General features: G+C 34.4%; 1 protein-coding gene across 5 annotated transcripts in view; it reads left to right on the plus strand.

The window, feature by feature from the left end:
- LOC306804276 (sodium channel protein type 2 subunit alpha-like) overlaps positions 1-22,368 on the plus strand; it is a 57,706-nt gene that overhangs the window by 21,309 nt on the left and 14,029 nt on the right. The window contains exons 1-14 of one of the 5 annotated variants that reach the window (XM_079310637.1): positions 401-432; positions 724-852; positions 1,291-1,382; positions 2,425-2,661; positions 4,417-4,480; positions 5,709-5,850; positions 6,661-6,867; positions 7,614-7,904; positions 8,531-8,911; positions 10,421-10,553; positions 11,135-11,373; positions 12,368-12,541; positions 13,453-13,809; positions 15,617-16,066. In XM_079310637.1, coding sequence (XP_079166763.1) covers positions 431-432; positions 724-852; positions 1,291-1,382; positions 2,425-2,661; positions 4,417-4,480; positions 5,709-5,850; positions 6,661-6,867; positions 7,614-7,904; positions 8,531-8,911; positions 10,421-10,553; positions 11,135-11,373; positions 12,368-12,541; positions 13,453-13,809; positions 15,617-16,066 — 2,898 coding nt within the window. In that variant the 5' untranslated portion in view covers positions 401-430. Of the gene's footprint in view, positions 1-400; positions 433-513; positions 626-723; positions 853-1,188; positions 1,237-1,290; positions 1,383-1,480; positions 1,573-2,424; positions 2,662-4,416; positions 4,481-5,708; positions 5,851-6,660; positions 6,868-7,613; positions 7,905-8,530; positions 8,912-10,420; positions 10,554-11,134; positions 11,374-12,367; positions 12,542-13,452; positions 13,810-15,616; positions 16,067-22,368 lie in introns of those variants that run through there. The other 4 variants (XM_079310636.1, XM_079310634.1, XM_079310635.1 and 1 more) reach the window with 4 other exon arrangements.

Below are 22,368 nucleotides of genomic sequence, written 5' to 3' on the forward strand. Positions count from 1 at the left end.
TCCTAGCTACAACCCAAAGCAGCTGAGTCCTGCAAGATCTGCAAAGGAAAGAAGCTGTGACATTGTTAACCTTTTTCTCTGAACAAATGCTGATAAAGACTTTTCCTCACAATGTTTGTGCAACCAATGTTTTCATTCATTCTCCCTCTTGAGCTGGTCTTTATCATTAGATAAAAAAAGTTTCTGGTCTTTCAACCAGAAACTAGTGCTTTTCTATGTGAAAGTTGCTTTCTATAGCCCCTCTGAAACAATTTCATTTTTTGTAGCAAAATGTAATTATGGGACACGCCCATTCTTTAAAGAAAATACCTCTGCTGAGGATTATTGTTTATCATTTTTAAATCTACCTTGTCAGCTGTCAAGTACCTTCAGTAAATACTAGGCTTCACTTACCCATGGACTTTATTTCTGATGTGGCAACCATGCTCAAATGTTATTTGAACTAAAATATTTTTTCATGTTATTAATGATTATTATTACTGCTGAAATTTTAAAAATCTTATGTGCTAGAAAATGCAAAAATATTTTTCAGTCAAAATCGAGAAGTATAATCTTTTTATCACACAAAAGAATGGTGGGAAAACAGTCATACTTTATATGAGTTTCTAACTGCTGTTCAGTGCATGTATTGATTACTGGATTTTATTTATTTTCTTGTATGCTCATAATGTATCACTGAACAACACAACAGTGTTTAACTTTTGCTTGCATGTTTTCTCATAGGTACACTTTCACTGGAATTTATACTTTCGAATTTCTAGTAAAAGTCTGTGCAAGAGGCTTCTGTGTAAATGATTTTACTTGCCTTCGTGACCCCTGGAACTGGCTTGATTTTGTTGTCATTTCCTTTGCGTAAGTATATAATATTTTTCAAGTAAATTAGCAGAAACATTTTTGAGCCTGTAGTAGTTTGTTTGACTTCTATTAGTTCATAAGAAATTAATTGTAGCTGAGTTGTGTTTCAAGTTTTTCCACTTGAATATTTTACACTAATGTAGCACATAGCAGAATAAGTAGACTGTTCCACAGTACAGAAGATACCATTAAACAATCAATTTAAAATAGGATTTTAAAAAAACAAAACCAGGTTTCCTTTTAAATTTGCAGTTAATGGAAAATCTTAGGGGTGAATTTCTTAGTGAAAATTTTATTGAAACAGGAAAATATGAATGCAAGTCTTTAAATTAAACTTACTCCTTTAAAAAAAAAAAAAGGATTTCTGGATTTCAGGTCCAGGTAAGTAATACAAGCTCTGCCTCAATTCTGAATAACTGTGATTTAATTCTACAGGTATATAACAGAATTTGTAAACCTAGGCAATCTTTCAGCTCTTCGAACTTTCAGAGTATTGAGAGCTTTGAAAACTATTTCTGTAATTCCAGGTAAGAAGTAACTGTGTAAAATAGTAGACACTCTACATGCCTCTGTTTAATTTTGTGTGTGCTGTCATTGTGTTTGTGTGTGGAATCCCTCACTACAGATATGTGACAGAGTTTGTGGACCTGGGCAATGTCTCAGCGTTGAGAACATTCAGAGTTCTCCGAGTTTTGAAAACAGTGTCAGTCATTCCAGGTGAGAGCGAGGTTAAACACTGAGGCTGACTGAAAATGCACAGAAGCTGAACTCTAGTTTTTAACAGAAACATCCAAGTTTTTTTCTTAATTTCAATTTCAATTCCTTTTCTAATTCTCTAAAACAGTCAGCCTCAGAGTTTAATAGTCAATTGCATGAAGAACTCATTTACATGGCCTGTATATTCCTCCATTTAGTAATGTCAAATTTTCTCTCCCACATTAAGGATCAAAATCAAGTCTTTTTAATGTGAATGTCACTTATATGTATTTGTGAAGCAGATTTGGGATTGAAAATTTCAGTGTTTTGTAAAAGTTGAATCCCTGACAGAGGAATAAGATAACAATGATTAGCATGGAGATTGCATGATGTAATCATTAGCTTATGATGCCTATCTTCACCAAACCCCACGTCCAACAGAAAACAATGCATTAGAATGCAGACATTAAAATTACTACTGAAATAAAATTATGGTCTCTTCTTGTTTTCTGTTATAGAACCAAATGTTGTGTATTGAAATAGAATACAGGCAAAGGTTTGGAGCAAGAGGCATCAAAAAGAAAATAAAATTAACTATTTTCTTTAGATGTATGTGTTTAGACAGCATGAATTGAAAGCTCTTGATTTGAAGAGCAGGTGCTTTGGAATGTATGCCATTCATCCCTATTCATATTTTCAAATTACTTTTCAGGAATGATGAAACTTACTGGTAGATTTTCCTTTGAAAAATGCTTTAAGACTGTTTTTTTTGAAGCTGTGCATGGTATTTAGTAGTGTGTTGGAGACATTTACATTACATTTTAGCTTAGTTAAATATTAAATATTATTGTAAAGGTCTGCTTCTGTTTGCAGGCTTGAAGACTATTGTAGGAGCCCTGATTCAGTCTGTGAAGAAGCTCTCAGATGTGATGATCCTGACTGTGTTTTGCCTGAGTGTATTTGCACTGATAGGGCTGCAGCTGTTCATGGGCAACTTGAAGAATAAATGCCTGTTCTGGCCATCAGTAAATTCAACAGCTTTTAAAAAATACGTGGTTCCATACTTTAATGACACAGAATTTGATTGGACAGCGTACATTAACGAAGAAAGTAAGAAATAGTGTTGTAACTTGCTAAACTTTTTTGTCTATAAACCAATGCAATCACAAGATAATTGTTTTATACTGCAGACTAAAAATTAAAAAAAAAAAAACCAACCAATTAAATTGGATGTCAAAGAATAGGAATTTGTATATATTACATCCCAAACTCATCAATATGTGATTCCTCTTTCCCTTAACTGCATTTAGAAATGTATCCAGAGGCTTAGGTTTGTTTTAGAATCACAGAATCAGACAGGTTGGACAGGATCTTCACAGTCCAGACCAACTGCTGTTCAGCTGCAAGTCCAGTTAGAGCAGACTGCTCAATCCCTTATTCCAGTCAAGCTTTTAGCATCTCTAGGGATTGGGATGCCACAGCTTCTTGTGGGCAGTGTGTGCCAGCATCAGTCTCACAGAAACTGTCTTGAATATCGTTTCAGATTTTCCCATGCTCAAACTTTTATTAGTTGCCTCTTTCTGGAGTACACTTCTGAGATGAGTCAGGCTCCATCTCCATTACAGTCTTTCTGAATGAAGATTTCCACACATCCCTCTGTCCCTACCTGCTCCATTTTATTGGTGTCTGCTTGCACTGTGGTGCCAAACCTGGACACAGTACTCTGGGTATAGTCTAGTGAGTGCAGAGCTGGGGCTGCAGGCTCTTCCCTTGCTCTGTGAGCTGCCCTTCTGTTCCTGCAGCCCTGGAGGCTGCTGCCATTCTTAGCTGCCAGGCCACACTGCTGACAGCCTCTCCTGGCTCTCTGTCCAGCAAAATTCCCAGTGCATTTTCTGCAGAGCTGCTGTCAGCCAGTCAGTTCCAGCCTGTATCACTGCAAGGGGCTCCTCCTTCCCAGATACACAGCTGCGTTTGTCTTTGCTGAATTGTGTGTCTCCTGTCAGCCTGTTTCTCCAGTTTGCCTAGGTGTCACTGAATGGGGGCTACCCTCACTCTCATAAACTTCTTCCGTAATTCATTATGGTCTTTCTAATTTGATTTTATTTTGCCTTTTAAGAATAGCACAATTTTTATCATTAATAACATATATTTCTATTTTTCTGAAGGCTACCACCTTATGATTAAAATAACAATTCTGTAAAGTTGTTTATAATACAGCTGCTGTAAGAGCATTGAAATTGGAACACCTGTCTTCTTTTTAAATGTTGCCTTAACGTTTTCCAAGGATGTGAAATAGTCACAGGATGTGCTAGTTAATGTGCTCTGACTTCAAAGTTGCCAGAAAGCCATTATAAATGTTCCATTTAAAAGGAGATAGGCTTTATCTGATTACAATCTACTTACTGAATGAGTTTTCAGTTTTGTATTTTCTATCTCTTATCTATTTTGGAAGGGTATTCAGTGTGCAGTGACTCAAGAAGAGAATATGCAATTCATGTTCTAATCATTGTTCTAGGATTGTATTTTTGCAGTGTATTTTTATTTTGTTTCCCAGAGAGGTTGGGGATGTCCCATCCCTGGAAGTGTACAAGGCCAGGTTGTATGGACCCCTGATGGATTAAGTGCATTCCTGCCCATGGCAGGGGTTTTGGAAACAGATGATCTTTGAGATCACTTCCAACCCAAGAAATTCTATGATTCTGCCAGTATTTGAACATAATGTTGGGAAAACACTGATGGGAGATTATGAACATCCAAAATATGATGACTTGAACATAAGCTCATCCTCACAAAAAAACCAAAAAACGCCTCCTTTTATTTGTAAACATGTTACTTCTTCTTTGTTTGTTTATTTGTTTGTTTTAGGTCATTTCTATCGTCCAGAAGGAACAAAGGATTTTTTGCTTTGTGGCAATAGCACAGATGCAGGGTAAGGTACCCTGAAAATGACATACTATCTGTCTAAGCAACATGTAAAAAATATAAATCTAAACTTTAAAAAGCTAATTTAGTTACCTAATGTCACAGTCAATAATAATATGGTCATGTTTCCTAGTAGCTAGACACTTGAATGAATAAAAATGTTAAATGGCAAAATACTTTGCTGGAAATTTTGTTTTGAAAGCTCATGTGTAACTAGAAAATTCCACTTGGCAGGTAGATCTTGTGTTATTAATGACTTGTCATCGGTCCCCTGCACTTTCTCAATCCAAAAACAGGCATGGAGCACTGAGATTTATAACCAGATTTAAGGAAGACATCTTCAGGCTTCCTCTGTCTGGCAGCTGCGTGCATGGCAGTGTCATGCTCTCTTTCTGCGACAATTTTTTTGTAACAAAATGAAATAATTCTGTGTGCTTATGAATTATCAGTCCATCCCTTGGTTTTGGTTAGTAATAGCTTTAAAAGCCACATATTCAAATTATTTTTGTAAACATTTAACTTATCTACGTAACTGAGATAATTTTGTGTACATGTGTAAATGCATATCGAATAGACACACAGGCATGAAAAGAAATGTTCATAGTGTTTTCTGTAGAGATCTTGGGGACAAGAGCCTCCTCTGTCCTAATTGAAGCAATGTGCTTACACTTGATATCAAAACTGCATCACCTACTCTCAAAACCAACAGGAAAAATTTCACGAGATAAAAGTATCCGTATGCTGATTATTTGCTCTTGACAAGTTGGTAGAATTTGTTAGTGATGCTCACAGAGATGAAGAAGCCAAAAAATCTGGTATGCCAACCTCACTGACAGACAAAATTCAGCATAAAATATGTGTGCTGGTTGTCTTTTTCCTGTGTGGAAGTATCCACCTGTTGAAATCTCTGTGTTCATTTAATGTATTATTTTGATTGAAGAGATATCTGCAGAGGTAATATCAAACTTTTGATAATAAACTTTATTTTGTTTAAAATTATGAAAGAAGATAGAGGAAAATATTGTCATTACTTATTTGCTTTCTCTGGATTATTCTTTAAAGAACAGACTTTTAATTTCCTCACTAACTTTTGAGTTGTTTTAAGCCATAAATAGCAGCACCCTCCACAGATGAAGCTTCATAAGAAGCTCAAGAAACTATATTTTTTAAAAAAAGTGTTGTATGAAATTTGTGTTTTGATTCTTCTGCTTTTTCTCTTTTTCCCCCTCTCCTAGTAAATGCCCAGAACAGTTTATCTGTGTGAAGGCTGGTAAAAACCCTAACTATGGATATACTAGCTTTGACACATTCAGCTGGGCTTTCTTGTCACTGTTCCGACTGATGACACAGGACTATTGGGAAAATCTCTATCAGTTGGTGAGTATGTGTTAAAAATTGTGGTTAGTGTGTTACTGGCCGCAAATCAATCCCAGAAAGGCCATTCTTATTTATATTACATACCATTCTATTGTTAGCCATTAAAATTTATCAAAGGAAGCAATTCAGTTGCAAAACTAGGCAGACACAGACACTTAGAACAGAATCTCTCATGATTTCTGAAGAGACACAAGGGGTTTTTTAATCCTTAATTTAATATTTTTTGTTGCATGTTTCGTTTTGTGCCTTATGATAAATGTCGATATTGAGTTTAAATTCTAAAAAGACTTAATGACAAAAAACACCTGAACCTAGTTTCAGTACTCTTAATCCTATTTTTCATGACTTAGAATGCCTGACATGATATAAATTAACTTTCTTGCAGTAGCTTTTCATTATATGGTGTGTGTGAATGTGTTAATTATAATAGATACTATCTCTTAATTATCTAATCAGTTGTGCCATTTTTAATTCATTTGGTTATTTCAAAGGAAAAGAATGCTAATACATAGTAAGCATGTAAGCCTCCAACCTGTGATATGTGAATTCCATTAATAACTCTGTTCCCACATACTTTTGAAGATTATTAGGCATTGAAAGAGATTTGTCAAAAAGCAGCATGATCCTTTGGCATGCTTTTCACATACAAGAATGCTCCGTTTTGATTACTTTGTAATTCAGAAAATGTGTATGATTTTGCCACAGAAGGAAACAATGAAGTAGTTTTGCACTTTTCATAGTCATTAATGCTTGTGAACTGCAGAACTGATGCATTTCTTCATCAGCTAGTTTTCTCTTCCCCTCCTATAGACACTACGAGCTGTTGGCAAATCGTACATGATATTCTTTGTTGTGGTGATTTTTCTGGGTTCCTTCTATTTGATTAACTTGATTTTGGCTGTGGTTGCCATGGCCTATGAAGAGCAAAATCAGGCAACTATTGTTGAAGCAGAGCAGAGGGAGGCAGACATTAAGCTGACACTTGAACAACTGAGGAAGCAACAAGAAGAAGCTCAGGTATTTCTAACGAGAGTCTGGGCCTTAGTGTGTTCCTTTGCATGCTATTTGTTAAAACAAATAACTAAATTCACATGTCTTAAAAATTAAATTCTTGAACATACCTTGCAAGTACTTCAGGCTGCTTTTTCTATGCCTCTTTATTGGAGTATTTTAAACATATAATATCTGAAGTGTTAATGAATTTCTGAACTGAGAACAAATACTAGTCTCTAATATAATAGTTTTAAATAAATCTCTCTTACCTTGGAGTACCATCTAGTCAACTGTAATGATGATTTTCCAAATTCTCATCTTAGAAATAATTTCAATACTTTTTAAGCCTTGATTAGAGTGTAAGGTATTTTCATCTATAAATTTCTTATTGATTTTTGCTATTTGTGCTGCTACCAGTGAATGAAAGACTGGAAGCAGCTTAAGGAAGCTATTCACAATAAAATTTAGGATTAGTTTACTAAATTAATACAGACTGAAATGTGGCTCCATTTAGCTCTTTTGTTTCCTGTTGTATTCACTTTAATACATTTATTAATTTTCAAATATTTTCCAATGAACTTTGTGACTCCATGATATGGAAGCTAAGTAGAACTCTATTCATACTACAGAATTTCATTTGTAGTTTTGCACAAATACAATTATGCTCTTTACTAGAAATAATTTGATACAAATCCTAGGTACAAGGGCTATATCCTTCTTTAAAAATGGTGTGATTTGTGAAGCATCTTGTTAAATAATTGCTGTGGCAGGCAATAGCAGCAGCTGCAGCAGAGATGACTGAGTACAGCTGTGAAAGTGGGAATGCTGCACCCTCAGATAGTTCTTCAGATGCATCCAAACTTAGCTCAAAAAGTGCCAAAGAAAGGAGAAATAGAAGGAAGAAGAGAAGGCAGAGAGAGCTCTCTGGAGAAGAGGATGACATGAAGGATGAAAAGCTTCCAAAATCTGAATCAGATGGCAGTATCAAAAGGAAAAGTTTCCGTTTTTCTTTTGATGGGAACAGACTAACTTATGGGAAGCCATTTACATCACCCCACCAGGTACTGTGAGTAATGCAATTGTCATTTTTGGAATTTGTGATTACTGTCATATCTAACAAACTTCACTGCAACTTTGCAATGTAAGGCAACAAAGGAAAAATAATTTAGCGTTCTCTTCAATACCAACTTACTGTTGGTATTATTTTCTGGAGTGTACCTTTAAAAGGTGTTTTGTTCTCTCTCATTATACCATGCACAGCAGCATTGCAATTTCCTAGTTAATGTGAACTAGAAATACCTTCTTAATTCATAAAGGTAAATTTAAGTATAATGTACGAATTTAGAAGACTAAAGGTATTGGTATCTTTTAATGTAATGCATGATCTATGTGGGTCACTAGAGCTTATGGAAATTTTGGTTTTTCTCTTTAAAGCAGAGATTGAAACTACTATGGTTTTATACATATTTTCTTTCTCTCCAGTTATTGTTTTAGTTAGACTGTAAATTTCCCCATTCAGTTGACTTTCATCTGTAATGCATCTTTGAGATCAGCCTGAGGCAGTGTATTAAAGATAACACAGACGAATTCCTGGGGAATATAACTTATTAATGTTTTTCTTATAAATAGACATGAATTTTGTATACTTATAATTTTCAGACCGTCATTTTTTATGTTTCCTTTGCAGTCTTTGCTGAGTGTTCATGGCTCCCTGTTTTCTCCCAGGCCTAGTAGCAGAACAAGTTTTTTCAGTTCTAGAGATGACGGAAGAGAGAGAGGGTCAGAGAATGACTTTGCTGACGATGAGCACAGCATGTTTGAGGACACCTCGAGCAGAAGAGGCTCTCTGTTTGTGCCGCGCAGACACGGCGAGCGGCGCAGCAGTAACATTAGCCAGGCCAGTAGGTCATCCAGAAGGCTGACAGCCTTCCCAGTGAATGGCAAGATGCACAGCACTGTGGATTGCAATGGAGTGGTTTCCTTGGTGGATGGACCGCCAGGTCTGTTGTCTCCTACTGGACAGCTTCTGCCAGAGGTGATAATAGATAAACCAGCGACTGATGGCAATGTACGAAAGTTATAAATTGCTCCAGGTTTCGTGCCTTTCTTTATTGCATAGACAATGCTTCAGCAAAATTACTGCTTTGAAAATGGACAGGAAGTTGTGAATACTTTGGCAGATCTTCCTGTAATGACATGGGTTTGAAGTGTTTCAGTCAAAAGTGAGAGGCTGAAGCCTGAAAGAGAACAAAGTAGTATGTTACCTGCAAAGCAGGGATATGTATACATCTGCTTAATGAATCAGATTAGTAATGTTCCATTGCTAAATCTGTTTTAGAGCCCAAAATAGGATGTTCAGCTCTAGGCTTCCTGTACATTATTAGATTATTTCATTTTTTTTCTTTATGATTTAGCCTCCTTTTAAATGTATTTTCTGATCCTCTGTCAGTAATATGCTGGTTCTGATTTTCTCCCATGTTCAGACATTTGGTATTGTGCAAATATAGCATAGTCTTTGTGCTTATTTTGACATTTTAAAAGTTCTGAAAGCATTTTTTCCTCCTGGTTTTCAAAGATTATCTGAATTGCTCACTGCCTAGGATCAGGGTATAATTAAAAACAAAAACAAAGGACAAACAAAAAAAAACCAAAAAAACAAAAACCCAAACCAACAAAACATTTTAATTCTGCTCAATATTTCCTTTTCCCTCAGTCTGCTTCAGAAATGGAGCAGAGAGATCTGCACAGTTTTTCCTGAAAATGTTATTTTAATGAAACAGAAATTTCTATATGGGTCACAGCACCTGAAAGTATATCAGCCAGCTTCCTTGCAGTTATCAGCCATATGCCTTGCAGTTATACTCTTCTTGTAGTTTATTATACTTTTATTTTCATGCATCTGCTTTAATGTACTGAGAAAAATCTACCCATCCTTATGCATTCAAAACTTCTTCATAACTGAGGTGTGCTCAATACTATAGTTATAACACAGCTTTCATTTTTAAAAATAAAATAATGTAAAACCAGTATTTATTTTTGGTATCAGTTAAGTCAGACCTATTGTGTTTCTTCAGTTGAAATTCACAAAATAAATCAGAGTTGATGTTGATTCAATTTAGAAAATATAATTTAAATATTTTGAATGAGATCAAAACTGGTTTTTAAAATTTACCTTTACAGAATAGTTGTTGCTGCAGAATCTTCCTAGCATTAATCACTTGTTAGAAGTATCTTGTGAACGAACTAGTTTAGAATGGTAATATTGGTGGAGAAAATATGGAACTGGGAATTTTTTTTACAGAAGTTCTGCAGATCTTGCTTTGTTTTCTTGGTTGTGATCATCTCCAGAATTTCTTGGTGTCTAAAGTGGATTAATGTTATTTTAGTATAATGCAGTGGAAATGTGGGAACTAAGTATACAAATGTTTTTTCTTAATGTTTTAAAAGCGTTAATAGTATTAGAAATTATATCATGAAAATAGCAATTAACAAAAACATCACAGTATTTCACAAGTTGAATTTAATTTACACACTTTTTTTTCTTTTTTTTTCCTTTATTAATTTTTTTTTTCAATAGAGCTCTACCACAGAAATAGAAACAAAAACCAGGCGTACAAGTTCGTATCAAATACCAATGGAGTTGCTGGAGGATCCTGATTTAAGGGAAAGGGCCATGAGTCTAGCTGATGTCATCACAAATAGAATGGAAGGTGTGTTGTAACTGTACATACTTGAACTTTCTTGGCATAGTCTTAGACTTGCTTAAAGGTATTACAGCATAATGCAAGTACAGAAGGGAAAAAATATGTAGCCATTGCAAATACATGATCTGAATAACAGGGAAAAAATGCATGTATATAGTGAAAAAAGAAAGGAATTAATCTGATAATCAGGCTGGTGTAAAAAACACATTCTAATTAAAATGGGTAATATGTATGTTTTATGCTAGTTATTCATACTTAGCAATGCAGTTATTGGAAGAAATTACTTGTGATACATTTTCCACTAACTATACCCTAAAAATATTAGGGAAAATTAAAGGCCAGGCTTTAGTTAATAAGCAGAAAAAAACTTCTACAAGGATTACTTGGATTAGTGCATTGACTGCTAGTGAAAATGAACATGAACAAAACTTGCAAATTTTCAAAGCTCTAATCAGGCTAAAATTAATGTTATTTTTTCCTGAAAATAAGTGGCTCCAGGTATGAAGATAAAAACCTGAAAAAGCAGATAAAAAGTTATCTTCACTTTCTCCAAAACTTGTTCACTATAAATTTCTCTTTTTCTCCAGAGCTTGAAGGATCCAGAAAAAAATGTCCACCTTGCTGGGATAAGTTTGCCCACACTTTCTTAATTTGGGAGTGCTGTGAGCCCTGGTTGAAAGTCAAGAGTGTAGTTGAATTTATTGTAATGGATCCATTTGTTGATCTGGCTGTCACTGTTTGCATAGTTTTAAACACACTATTTATGGCCATGGAACATTATCCAATGACTGATCAATTTGCAGCTGTACTTACAATAGGAAATCTGGTAAGTCCTTCAGTCTATACCATTTTATACAGTTGAAACCTGGTTTCTCTTTGGAATAGAACTGCTTTTATTATTATTATTGTCATCCCATAAAATAAGTGTTAAAGTTTTAATTGTACTTAATGTAGTCTAAAAATACCATTTGCAATATGTTGTATATAAGAGTATTTGAGAGGTGTTGTCTCTTAAAGTTTATTTCTGTATTAAAACTTCTTCAATAGAGTTTCCAGCAGCCAGAGTTTGAATTACATGAAACTGAAAGAAATCTGACATGCTTTTGTTTCGTATAACAAAAATAAGTAGGAGCCAAATTAGATCCTTTTTGTGTTGGTAGCATTGATAACACAAAAATAGCTGAATGCTTTTTTTTCAGCTTTTTTTTCCATCTTTCTTGTAAAATTTAGTAATTTATGCAGTTTTATAGGTACTGGTGATTATATATCTACAATAATTCAGTGAATTTGTTTCAGAGGTACTGTTTGCCTTCTGCTTCAGTGTTAGAAAGGAGTTTTACTTATGCAAGCCTTGGCAAACTTGACCTTTTTTTGGCAGTTAGAGAAGATAAGCTTACTTGTGAGTTCTTATATAGACTTCATTATTAGTATTGATCAGTCCAATTTATTACCAATTCGTGTTTTTCCATACACCTATGTTAAAGCACTTCCTATTCTGACAAGAGAGAGTGTAATGTCCTGCTGGGCAAAGTTCTTTTAATTATATGGATGGCAGATAAGAGGAGCAAACTGGAGGCCTGTTAGGAATAGCTTATTCTTCAGTAGACACTAAATATATCTTAGCTTTAACTGATGTTACACGTTTATGCTACAGATCATTTTGATGTTGGCACTTCTCTGTGAGGTTCAACTTGTGGTAATTTTACTTAGTGACATCCTGCTGTAAGAGGGATGTGACTTCTTACATCAGTTGTTCCTTATCTGCTGGTTCAACTTAGTCATATTCATCCATAAAATAACAACAAAATTTTTTTCTTCAGGTTTTTACTGGAATTTTTGCAGCAGAAATGGTTCTCAAGATAATTGCCATGCATCCTTTTAATTATTTCCAAGTTGGCTGGAATATTTTTGATAGTTTTATAGTTACTCTGAGTTTGGTGGAACTCTTTTTGTCAAATGTGGATGGATTATCCGTTCTCCGATCATTCAGATTGGTAAATAGTACATCTGCATTAATTAATGAATTCTGTTTGTATTTCAACTCTATTCATATAAATGAGACACCTTTTAGCATTAGGTACACTTTCTAGTAAGTGACACAGGATATCTCTGCAGGCATGTTTTGAAAACTATTTATCATTGAATGCTATGTACCATTTTATTGTTCAGAAGCAAATAAACTCTAGGGGAAAGCTGTAATTTTATTGTAATTGTTTAAATATGAATGGGTAAAGCTCAGTGAAATGTACAATTTGTTTAGTGTATACTGAAAAGTAGAAAACATTTGTAATCTTGTAGACTTTCATATCTGGAAATAACAAGAAAGCTAGAGGTGTTCTTTTAAAATGTGGGAATTATAAAATTAATGAGTTTAATATATTTTAAGAAGATGGATTTTTATTTTCCCATTTGCAAAAAAAAAAAAAATCTTGATTTTATTAGAAAAATATTTTTGGTTTTACATGTAATATCCAAGGTGTATAATGTGTTCAGAATCCACTGTCTGAACAAATATAACCAGTGAGCTGATTCTTTCATGTGGAAAAGAACTAGTATGCTAAAATAACAAGAATCAAAAAACTGAAAAACAAACAAAAAAACCTGCCAACCCCCCCGCCCAAAAGAAACAACAACAACAACAAAAAAAAACCCCAAACAAACAAACAAAAAAAAAAAACAAAAAAACCCCCACAAAAACCAGGAAAAAAATAGCAAAGTCTAAAATTTATTATGTTTTAAAAGTGTGGGTTTCATGAAACACTGTGAAGGTTATGGTTTTTGGAGTCATGTTGAGGTTTTTTCTTTTTGCTATTGCTGAAAATCACTACTAGTTTGTAATATGTTGTCATCTCTATAGCATTTTTGTAACTACTGCAAATAATACTTGAATATTTTCTTTTTCCAGTTGCGAGTTTTCAAATTGGCAAAATCTTGGCCAACCCTAAATATGCTGATTAAGATTATTGGCAACTCAGTGGGGGCTCTGGGGAACCTGACCCTGGTGCTGGCCATCATTGTGTTCATTTTCGCTGTGGTTGGGATGCAGCTGTTTGGGAAAAGCTACAAGGAATGTGTCTGCAAGATCTCCAGTGACTGTGAACTTCCTCGCTGGCACATGCACGACTTTTTCCACTCTTTCCTGATTGTATTCAGAGTGCTGTGTGGAGAATGGATAGAAACAATGTGGGACTGCATGGAGGTTGCAGGCCAAGCCATGTGCCTTATTGTTTTCATGATGGTCATGGTGATTGGAAACCTAGTGGTATGTAGCCAAAATAATTTTACAATTTAAAATATGAAAGGTAAGAGAACCAGTAATAAATTATACAAGTATTATTAAATATGATTTTTTAAATATTATTTTTATTGTTTTGGGTTTGTTATGAGTTTGAGTTTTCAAATGGGATTTTCTGTTTGCTAGATTTCTGATCCTATCTAGAGTCTTGAGCTTGGAGGATGAGCCCCCTCAGGGATCTGGAGTGCAGTTCAGAGGATGTGGATGGGATGTGCAGCACCCGGTGTTCAGGGTATTGTGGACAGCTCCTGGTTACCTAGAGAGGGACAGAAGTCAAAGACACCCCCAGTGCTGGACTTCAGGGTGAAAGTTTCCTTTTAGAGCAGGGCCTTTCCTCCCTAACCAATTTAATCCTTGCTTCCAATCACACATAGGGAGGTTACTGGGCCTTTTTAATTTTTTTTTTCTGATCTGTCCTGTCTAAATGACTGCTATTGCATTCTTAAGACTCATAAGAAATGTATGACATTTTGAGACCTGCTTGCTGCACAGCCAGCATTTTATTCAAATGAAGTAAGAAAACTTGAATTAGAAGGAAGTTGTTATGCAGAAAAAGACCTCAGTTCAATTACTTCAGGTTTTCTTTTGCTTCTTCACTTTTTTGCTTCCTAGTTCATAAGTGCTTTCTGCAGATACTTCTAATGTGGCCTCTATTATATCTGCTTTTTTCTTTTTCAGAGGAAAGCATCAGTTTGGTACTAGTTTGCATGAGTATAAATTTCTCTTTTTATATATAAAACATTGTTTAACTCACCAGTATTTAAGACATTAATTGCTCTGCCTATTGCTCTGCTTTTCTCATTCCCTCTGTTATTCAACATCTCTGCTTTAAACACTGTCAGTAGCAGAAGAGATTTTAAATTAGCCATCCTGGAAGTAATCTTTAGAAATAAAATTTATGAGAGGAATAAGGTAAGTATCTTTAAACCAAGCCAGCACCGCTCCTAATAGCACAGCCACTTGTTTCAGGATTTTCTATAAATCTATTGTCTTATAATGAAGAGAATTGTGAAGTTATTTGGTTAAACTCCATAAGTAGTTTTCTAAACCAGAAGACTGAACTTTGGGGAATGAGGTATCCACCTATGTGAATATTTTCACAGTGTTGACTATATTCTGATATTATTGCATACCTCTAGGAAAACATGAGCAGACATTCCTGCTGTATGTTCAGGGCTGTTTTCTCCATTTGTCTTTCTGAGTTCCCAACACATTTTTTTATTTATCTTCCAAGCTGATAGAAGAGCTGATTTGAAAATTTTAAGAGCTTTGACATTTGAGTTCCTGGTCACCTCTAGGCTTTTATAACTGATCAATGTTCTGTGTTTTGCCTTGCTGTGGGAAAAGGATGACTTGGGGGTTAAAAGATAGGCTGCATTCCTCATTTTTTAAGTCGCATACAGGAAAGTTTTTTTGTGAGTTTGGACCAGTTTGGACCACATAGAAAATGTGTTTTCTGCACAGGTCAGAGTGTTGCAATTTGCTAGGAAAATAAACATGTTGAATCTGTTCAGACAGTACCAAAGAATCATTAATTTCCGACCTTCTACAAACATAAGCAATGTAAAGCCACAAAATCCCCCACTCTTGAAGTATAGGGAAGGTATTGTGCTCAAATTGCATTTGTATTTTATTTACTGTGTACTTTCATAAGTGCGAACTGTAAATGAAAATACAAAGCCTGTTTTCATAATGGATTCATAAGAAGCATATGAATGAAAAAATGGAAAAAAATCAACTCTGTTGTCTTTGTTTTTTTTTTTTTTTAAATTAGGTATTGAATCTTTTTCTGGCCTTGCTACTGAGCTCATTTAGTTCAGACAACCTTACTGCTACAGACGATGATAATGAAATGAACAACTTGCAGATTGCTGTTGCAAGAATTCAGAAGGGAATAGATCATGTGAAGAAAAAAGCAGGTGAATGTATCCGAAAGTGTTGTTTGGGAAAACAAGCTGCTGTAAATCAAAGAACAGGAACAGATCAGTTGCGTGATGAGACAAACTATTACATCAACTGTGCCATCACTGAACGAAGGACAGATACAAATTGTGGAAAAAATGAAAATGGAATGGCCACTGTTATAGGTGGCAATGATTATACATCATTCATAAACAACCCAAGCCTTACTGTTACAGTACCAATAGCTGTTGGAGAATCTGATTTTGAACATCTGAATACAGAAGAGTTTAGCAGTGACTCAGATTTGGATGAAAGCAAGGAGGTAAAATTTAAATATTTTATATTTTAGATGAACGAATTATACCAACTGCATTTTTTCATAGTGTAATTCTTCCTGCTTAGAGATGCAAAGCAATTGCACCTCAAGATTCTTGGACTTTACAGAGAGTGAATAATCTGAAGTGGGAAAGTGGAGTTTGAGAGAGTAGGAAATACTGGAAGAACTGTATAAATTTATGTGAACCCATTTATGAAGATGTTTGAAAAGCAAACTACCAAATTGTTAGTTGGATAAAGAAATTAGTATATATGTACAGAATAAACAGTGTCAAAAGACTGGGTTTTTTTATAATTGTAGTATTTCTGTGAACTACAAATGTAAGTAAACTTCTATTTAGAAATATTAGAGAATATATTAATAAAGAATATTATTACTCTTTAAGGCAACTCAGCAGTACTTTTACTGGATAAACTTAACAGAGGTGCAGACTCAGGCTAATGAGAGTAGTAACAATGGTTTTCATGTTCTGAAATCAAAATGATGGGTGGAAGGCAAGGGAGCAATGTTTGTATTGTAAGGTGAATGTATCAACTAAAAACTCAAGAAAAAAAAAGAATTAATGAAAAAATGTTAATTTCTTCCTTGTTTTTGCGAGTTTTAAGACACTTCAGACAACTGCCTGATTTTAAACTGGGTCAGCTCTAGGACTGTAGTAATTTGTCACAAGCTTCTGTCTGAGGGGAAAAGCAAACTCATGGATTTCGGCAGGATTTTGAAAGATGCTAAAAATTCAGATTGCAATCTGTGGCTCGAGCAGATGTGTCTGGTATCACCACCTCTGGCACTGAAGACACGAGGACGTAAATAGAATATCGCCGCTTGTGCAGACAGCTGTGCTCCAGTCTGGATTGCTTTGTCTAGAATTGTTTTGGTTGGGGTTTTTTTTTTGTTTGATTTTTTTCTTGTGTGTGGTTGATTTTTGGGCATTCAGTTGATGAGTCTGAGATATTTTTGATTGGTTGTGGGCTTTTTAGGTTTTCAGGTGTTTTGTTTTGATCTGGCAATTAATTTGCCAGAATTACTTCCCAAGTTTAGAAAATACATTTGTTCCAGCAAAGTGTAGCAAAATTAAATTTAAAAAGGTGTAATAAGGTACTCTTTAGGTGTTTCTCTTATTGCAGAGTACAGTGTTCAGTAATACTAAACTTTTTGTTGTTATTTCAGTAGCTTGTCTCCTGATCCTTGATTTGTTCCATTTACTTTTTGGAGATTGTGTTACTGCAGATGTTAAATTGACCACTCATAGATTACTAAGAGACTTCTTTAAAGCAAAGCAAAAAGTATTATTAACCTGTTTAAAATACTAACTGCTCTATGTAATGAAGCTATAGTGTTTGCTGAATAGCTACTATGACTTTTACATATTATTAACCTGACTGAAGATGACTGGATTTATTAAGATGACTATTTTATTAAAACTTGGTTTTGTGGAAGGAATATTTAATGAATCTGGGTAGTTTAAGTCTACCACTTGCTTGGAAACTAGTTTTCAGTTGAAGACACCTGTTCTTCAGTACGTTATATTTTAGAATTGAGTGGTAAAATCTGTGCCTCCTTATCTCTGATATTCAGGATTATATGTAGGCACTAGGTGTTTATAAGATACATTTATGTAGTATCAATTTTGACTTGCTAAGATTTGGAAAACTGGCTGAAAATTGGCAACCACAGGAGATACATAAACTAACAAAACCCCTGGATTTCATGTACACGTGTTCATAGTCAGTAGGGAAATTGCCTTTCATCTTGTAGATTAATTCAACTCTTTCTTTCAGACTTCCCCTTTAAACAGAGCAGTTTGTGTTGGAGTTGTTACATAGCTACATTATTTGATGAATCCATGAGAAGTCGTTGCTAAGATGTGAGATCAGATTTATATCAGAAGACAAAGATCAGATTTATAGCAGAAGACAAATTGAGAAATTTATAGTTTTATTGCAAAGCATGAGGTTTTGTTTTTCATTGCTATGTTGGCTACAATCCATAATGCACCTTGAACTGTTTGCATTTTTTTTTTTAATCATTCAGTTAAATATTTAAAGGTGCTGGGAAAATTTCTTAAGCGGAAGTTTCTGTATTTAACATGGTATGATTTACCTTTTGTTTTGCCTGCAGCTTTTTTTCTGAAAGAAAGGACCTAGATGTATCCTATTTAGCATCTAGTGAAGACCAGGAGTAACCTTGAAAATGAAATGCAAGGAGAAATATATTTCTGTTATTTTAAATATCTAGGTAATACCACTTAAAGGATACTTAAAGCTGGAATACACATAGTGTGGGTGTATCTGTAAGTCTTTTTTTGTTCGGGCCTTTCTTTTTCTTTTTTTTTTTTTTTTTTTCCTGGAGGAGGAAGGTGAAGGATTTTTGGTGGTGGTTTGGTTTTTGGTTTGTGGGGTGTTATTATATTCATGCCCAAGTCCAGTATCCATCTATGAACTTCAGATATTTTGCTAACCTTACCTCTTCCATTATATATTTGGATATGTTTAAAGCTCTAAGCCACACCTAAAAATTGTATGTTTTGCAAGTGTGTGACATATCTAGAAAATTCATATTTTAAGTAAGGAGGAATCCACACTTCTGTTTCCAGTACTCAAACAATCTCAAGGGTACCATATTTTAATTTCATTGCGTACCATTCTTCTCACAGGAGTAAAATCAAGCTGGATCAGTCAAGACTGGTGCTTTTAAACCAGGCAGAGCAACGTGTCAGCATGTTTACACAGGTTACCTAAACAAATCATACATATTTGATCACTTCTGAGATTGATTGGCCTGCATGCTACTCAGCTCCAGTCTCTTTTTCCCCATATGTTGCAATGTAGTGGGAACATGTGCAGCTGCTCTGTAAGCTGAGTCCCATGACTCACATCACAGCATGACTGAGGGCAACCCAACACGTTCTTCTCTCCCTGTTACATCTTTGGTATTTTCTGTACTATTTCTGTGGCGTAACCTGCATGCTTTGTAAGTTGTATTATTGTTAACTGAATCTTTAAGCATCAGCACTTTTCTAGATTAAAAGAGGTTAACAACCTATGATTTTATGGAAATGGAAAGGTTGTCCTCACTTGATGTTTTCTGTTCATCTGTTGTACCATGTTTTTAGCTGTCATGTAATTATGAACATTTTCTGATCATGTTCATTTGACAAATGTCTCTTTAATACTAGTATATACAGTTGTATGCTGAAATGTTTATATCCTTGATATAAATTGTTTTTTGTTTGTTCACACTGTTTTTGTAATTCACATTTCAGTTTTCCCATATAAGAGAAGCTAAAATATAGGATGAAAGATATACTCCTAGGGACAATCAAATGTATTGTTTTATACATATGCATAGTTCCATTGAATACGGGTGTAATGATTTGGTTATATTCTAGTCATGAAGTTTATATATGTCTGCAAGGTTGGAATATAGGGAATCATTTATGTAAGTTTTGATCTTCATCAGAAATAATTGTTTTTGTGAAATTAATTCAGTTGCTTTGTTTTTATAAAGACAAACATAAAACATTAATCAAAATTTCTATGCAGGTGACTAAATAAATCTGGATGGCTTAAAACTGTATAAATAAGGTTGTTCAAACAAGAAATATAAAATAGGAAAATTCGGGATAAAGATAAAATTAAGACAATTTTTAAAAAGACAAAAAAACAGGGACTACTACACTCCCAAACCTTTAAATTCAGAAACTCTAGAACCATAAAACTCACTTTTTTTTTTTTTTTTAATTTAGCTTAATTGTACCAAGCTATGCATTTCTTATTCCTGATGATCTCTTGTCAGTAGTTTGACAGTTCTTTTTACCATTTAGAGATCATTGAGGCAATGCTTTTGCAAATAAAAATTTTGTTTGTGTGGTTTTATTGTGGAATCTTGCATTATATTCCACGTGTTCTTTTTCACTGTATTATATATTGGAAGTATGTAGGTTTCCCTTTTGTGTCCAAGGGGACACTAAACTGTTCAGATGGAGAGGATAAGTATCTTTCTAGGGATTTTTGGAAGCTATTTTCAAAAAGGCACTTCAGCAGGGAAGAGTAGAAGGTGGTAATATCCCATCCTGGTGGTTCCAGGTATGAGGGGATGAGTCTTATTTGATGGATATTGGTTATGTGACACTGCTCCTAACTCAAGCTTCTGCTTGCATGAGTCTGGTCAAGTATAGAGCAGCATGCAAACCAGTAACCTGGGAGCTTCCAATCATTTGGCTGAAAGATACACAAGCCTTTTTCATTTGGGTGTCACTTTGTCACACTCTTCCCTGAATAATAAGCCAGTGCTTTAATAGATATGTGTGCCATTTTTTTTTTTTTTTAAGTTGATCTATTCAATCCAGTGCCTTGTTTGCATACAACGTGGCCTTCTTACCTCTGTTTAGTAAACTGAGCAGCAGCTAAGGTTCTGGAAGTGGAAGGATGAACATTTCTGTCTTTCCTAAAAGTTCTCTTCCTGGAGTGATTCCCCAGATCAGTTAGATTACTGCAAAGACTTCTATTGTAAATAGCAAAGAAACTAGATTTCTAATTTTTAATTAGAGGGAGAAACTCTTCTATGCATATTGATTTTTATGATCACTTTTGTTGTTGTTGTTTGATAGCTGCATCTCAGTGAAAAGTATGAGCCCCTCACATAAAAAAGAGAACCAACGTTTAATTAAATCTGTATCTCTTCAAGCAATAGGATTATACTCTGCACCATCTGTAGAAGAAAGAGGAAACCAGACTATCTGGTTTATATCAAAATAGTTCATGGAATCTCTAGTTTTATTTATAGAGTAAAGAAAATTGCCTTTTGTAATTAAAAATAAATTTTAAAAAGCTCTTATCTGATTCTTCTACCATGACTTATATGAAATATGTAACTTCATGTTCTAAACACATTGATTCTTTTCAGTTCCTTTTGTGTTTGTAGTTGTTCATCTTTTATACATTTATTTGAATTAATGTCATCTGCTCAAATGGTGTACTAAGCTTACAGTTCAAATTACTCAGACTACTTCCCATTGCTTTGAATTTTTATTAGTAATATGACACAAAACTACTTTTTTCTTTAAAAAGTATATAATTTAAAATTAATAACTTGGCTTATTTAATTATATAGTTTACTCACCACCACTGCAACATTTTGCAATATATATGCCATGTCATGGAATGATGAAAGCAGCATAATAATAGAATTGTGGAGGGCATATTCTGCTATCCCTGGGTTCAGTAGGAGTAATGATAGGAAAAATTGTTTGTTGTGAATATTGCTATTTTGAAGTTACATTACTAAAAAAGAAAAGTAAGCATGAGTAATAATGGGGGTTCTATTCCAGATAATCTGTTTGTAAAGTAATAGCAAAATAGGCAATATAATAAAACCATTTTTAATAAAAGTTAATGCAGGATACTGGGTTACTTATTGTTTTCATATTGTCTGTCTTCTTTTGCAAACATAAGAAATTCTTTAATACCAAAAATAATCTTGTCCTTTCACATTTTACAGCTGAGGTCTAAATACAACTTGATTGGATAGTAACTTGTCTGCATTTGTCTCTTAAAGATCTCTTAATCGTAAAAAACTAAATTAGTAGAGGTGGTGTTGATTTGACAAAACTGAGGTTGTTTTGTAAAGCGTGCTTACATCATTCCCTACAGACACCTGTGTGACTTCATTACTGATGTTATATACTTCTTTATAGTAACATTGAAAAATGTCAGAGAATGCTGTGACCAAAACTACTCTGATTTAGTTTGGTACTCATACTTCAGTGTACAGGACACCACATCTTCCCTTAAAATCTCCAGATCTTTGCAAAACACAGGCAGATTATAAAGAATATATTAAGGCTTATTCTTGTATTGGATGGGAAGTTTTGTGTGTGTGTTTGTTTGTTTTTATGCTTGGGGATCATTTTAATAACGTGACCTATGTAATATTAATTATTTTTTAAAAACCCCCAAAGTTATTTCTGGATGTTGACTGTACAGGTATGTGTACCAGAGTAATGGGTAGTTTCAGAATGCACAATGTACTACATATGTGCATTGGCAAAAAAGAATGCAAACTAATGCCAGTTGAAATGTATAAGAAAGTAAGAGTAGAAGGCAAAATAAATAGAATATGTATCATCAAATTAACTTGTTAACAGTTAATTCTGAAACTTAATACAAGATTCCATGATATACTCTGCAATCTCTAGATAGAAAGTGGATGATTTATGCACATTTCAACAGCATTGACTGCTATGTGTGGGTGTTTTCTTTGTATTTCTGGTGAAAAATATTGTTCTT

The sequence above is a fragment of the Erithacus rubecula genome, assembly GCF_903797595.1.
Source record: "Erithacus rubecula genome assembly, chromosome: 8".
In the NCBI taxonomy this organism is placed as follows: Eukaryota; Metazoa; Chordata; class Aves; order Passeriformes; family Muscicapidae; genus Erithacus; species Erithacus rubecula.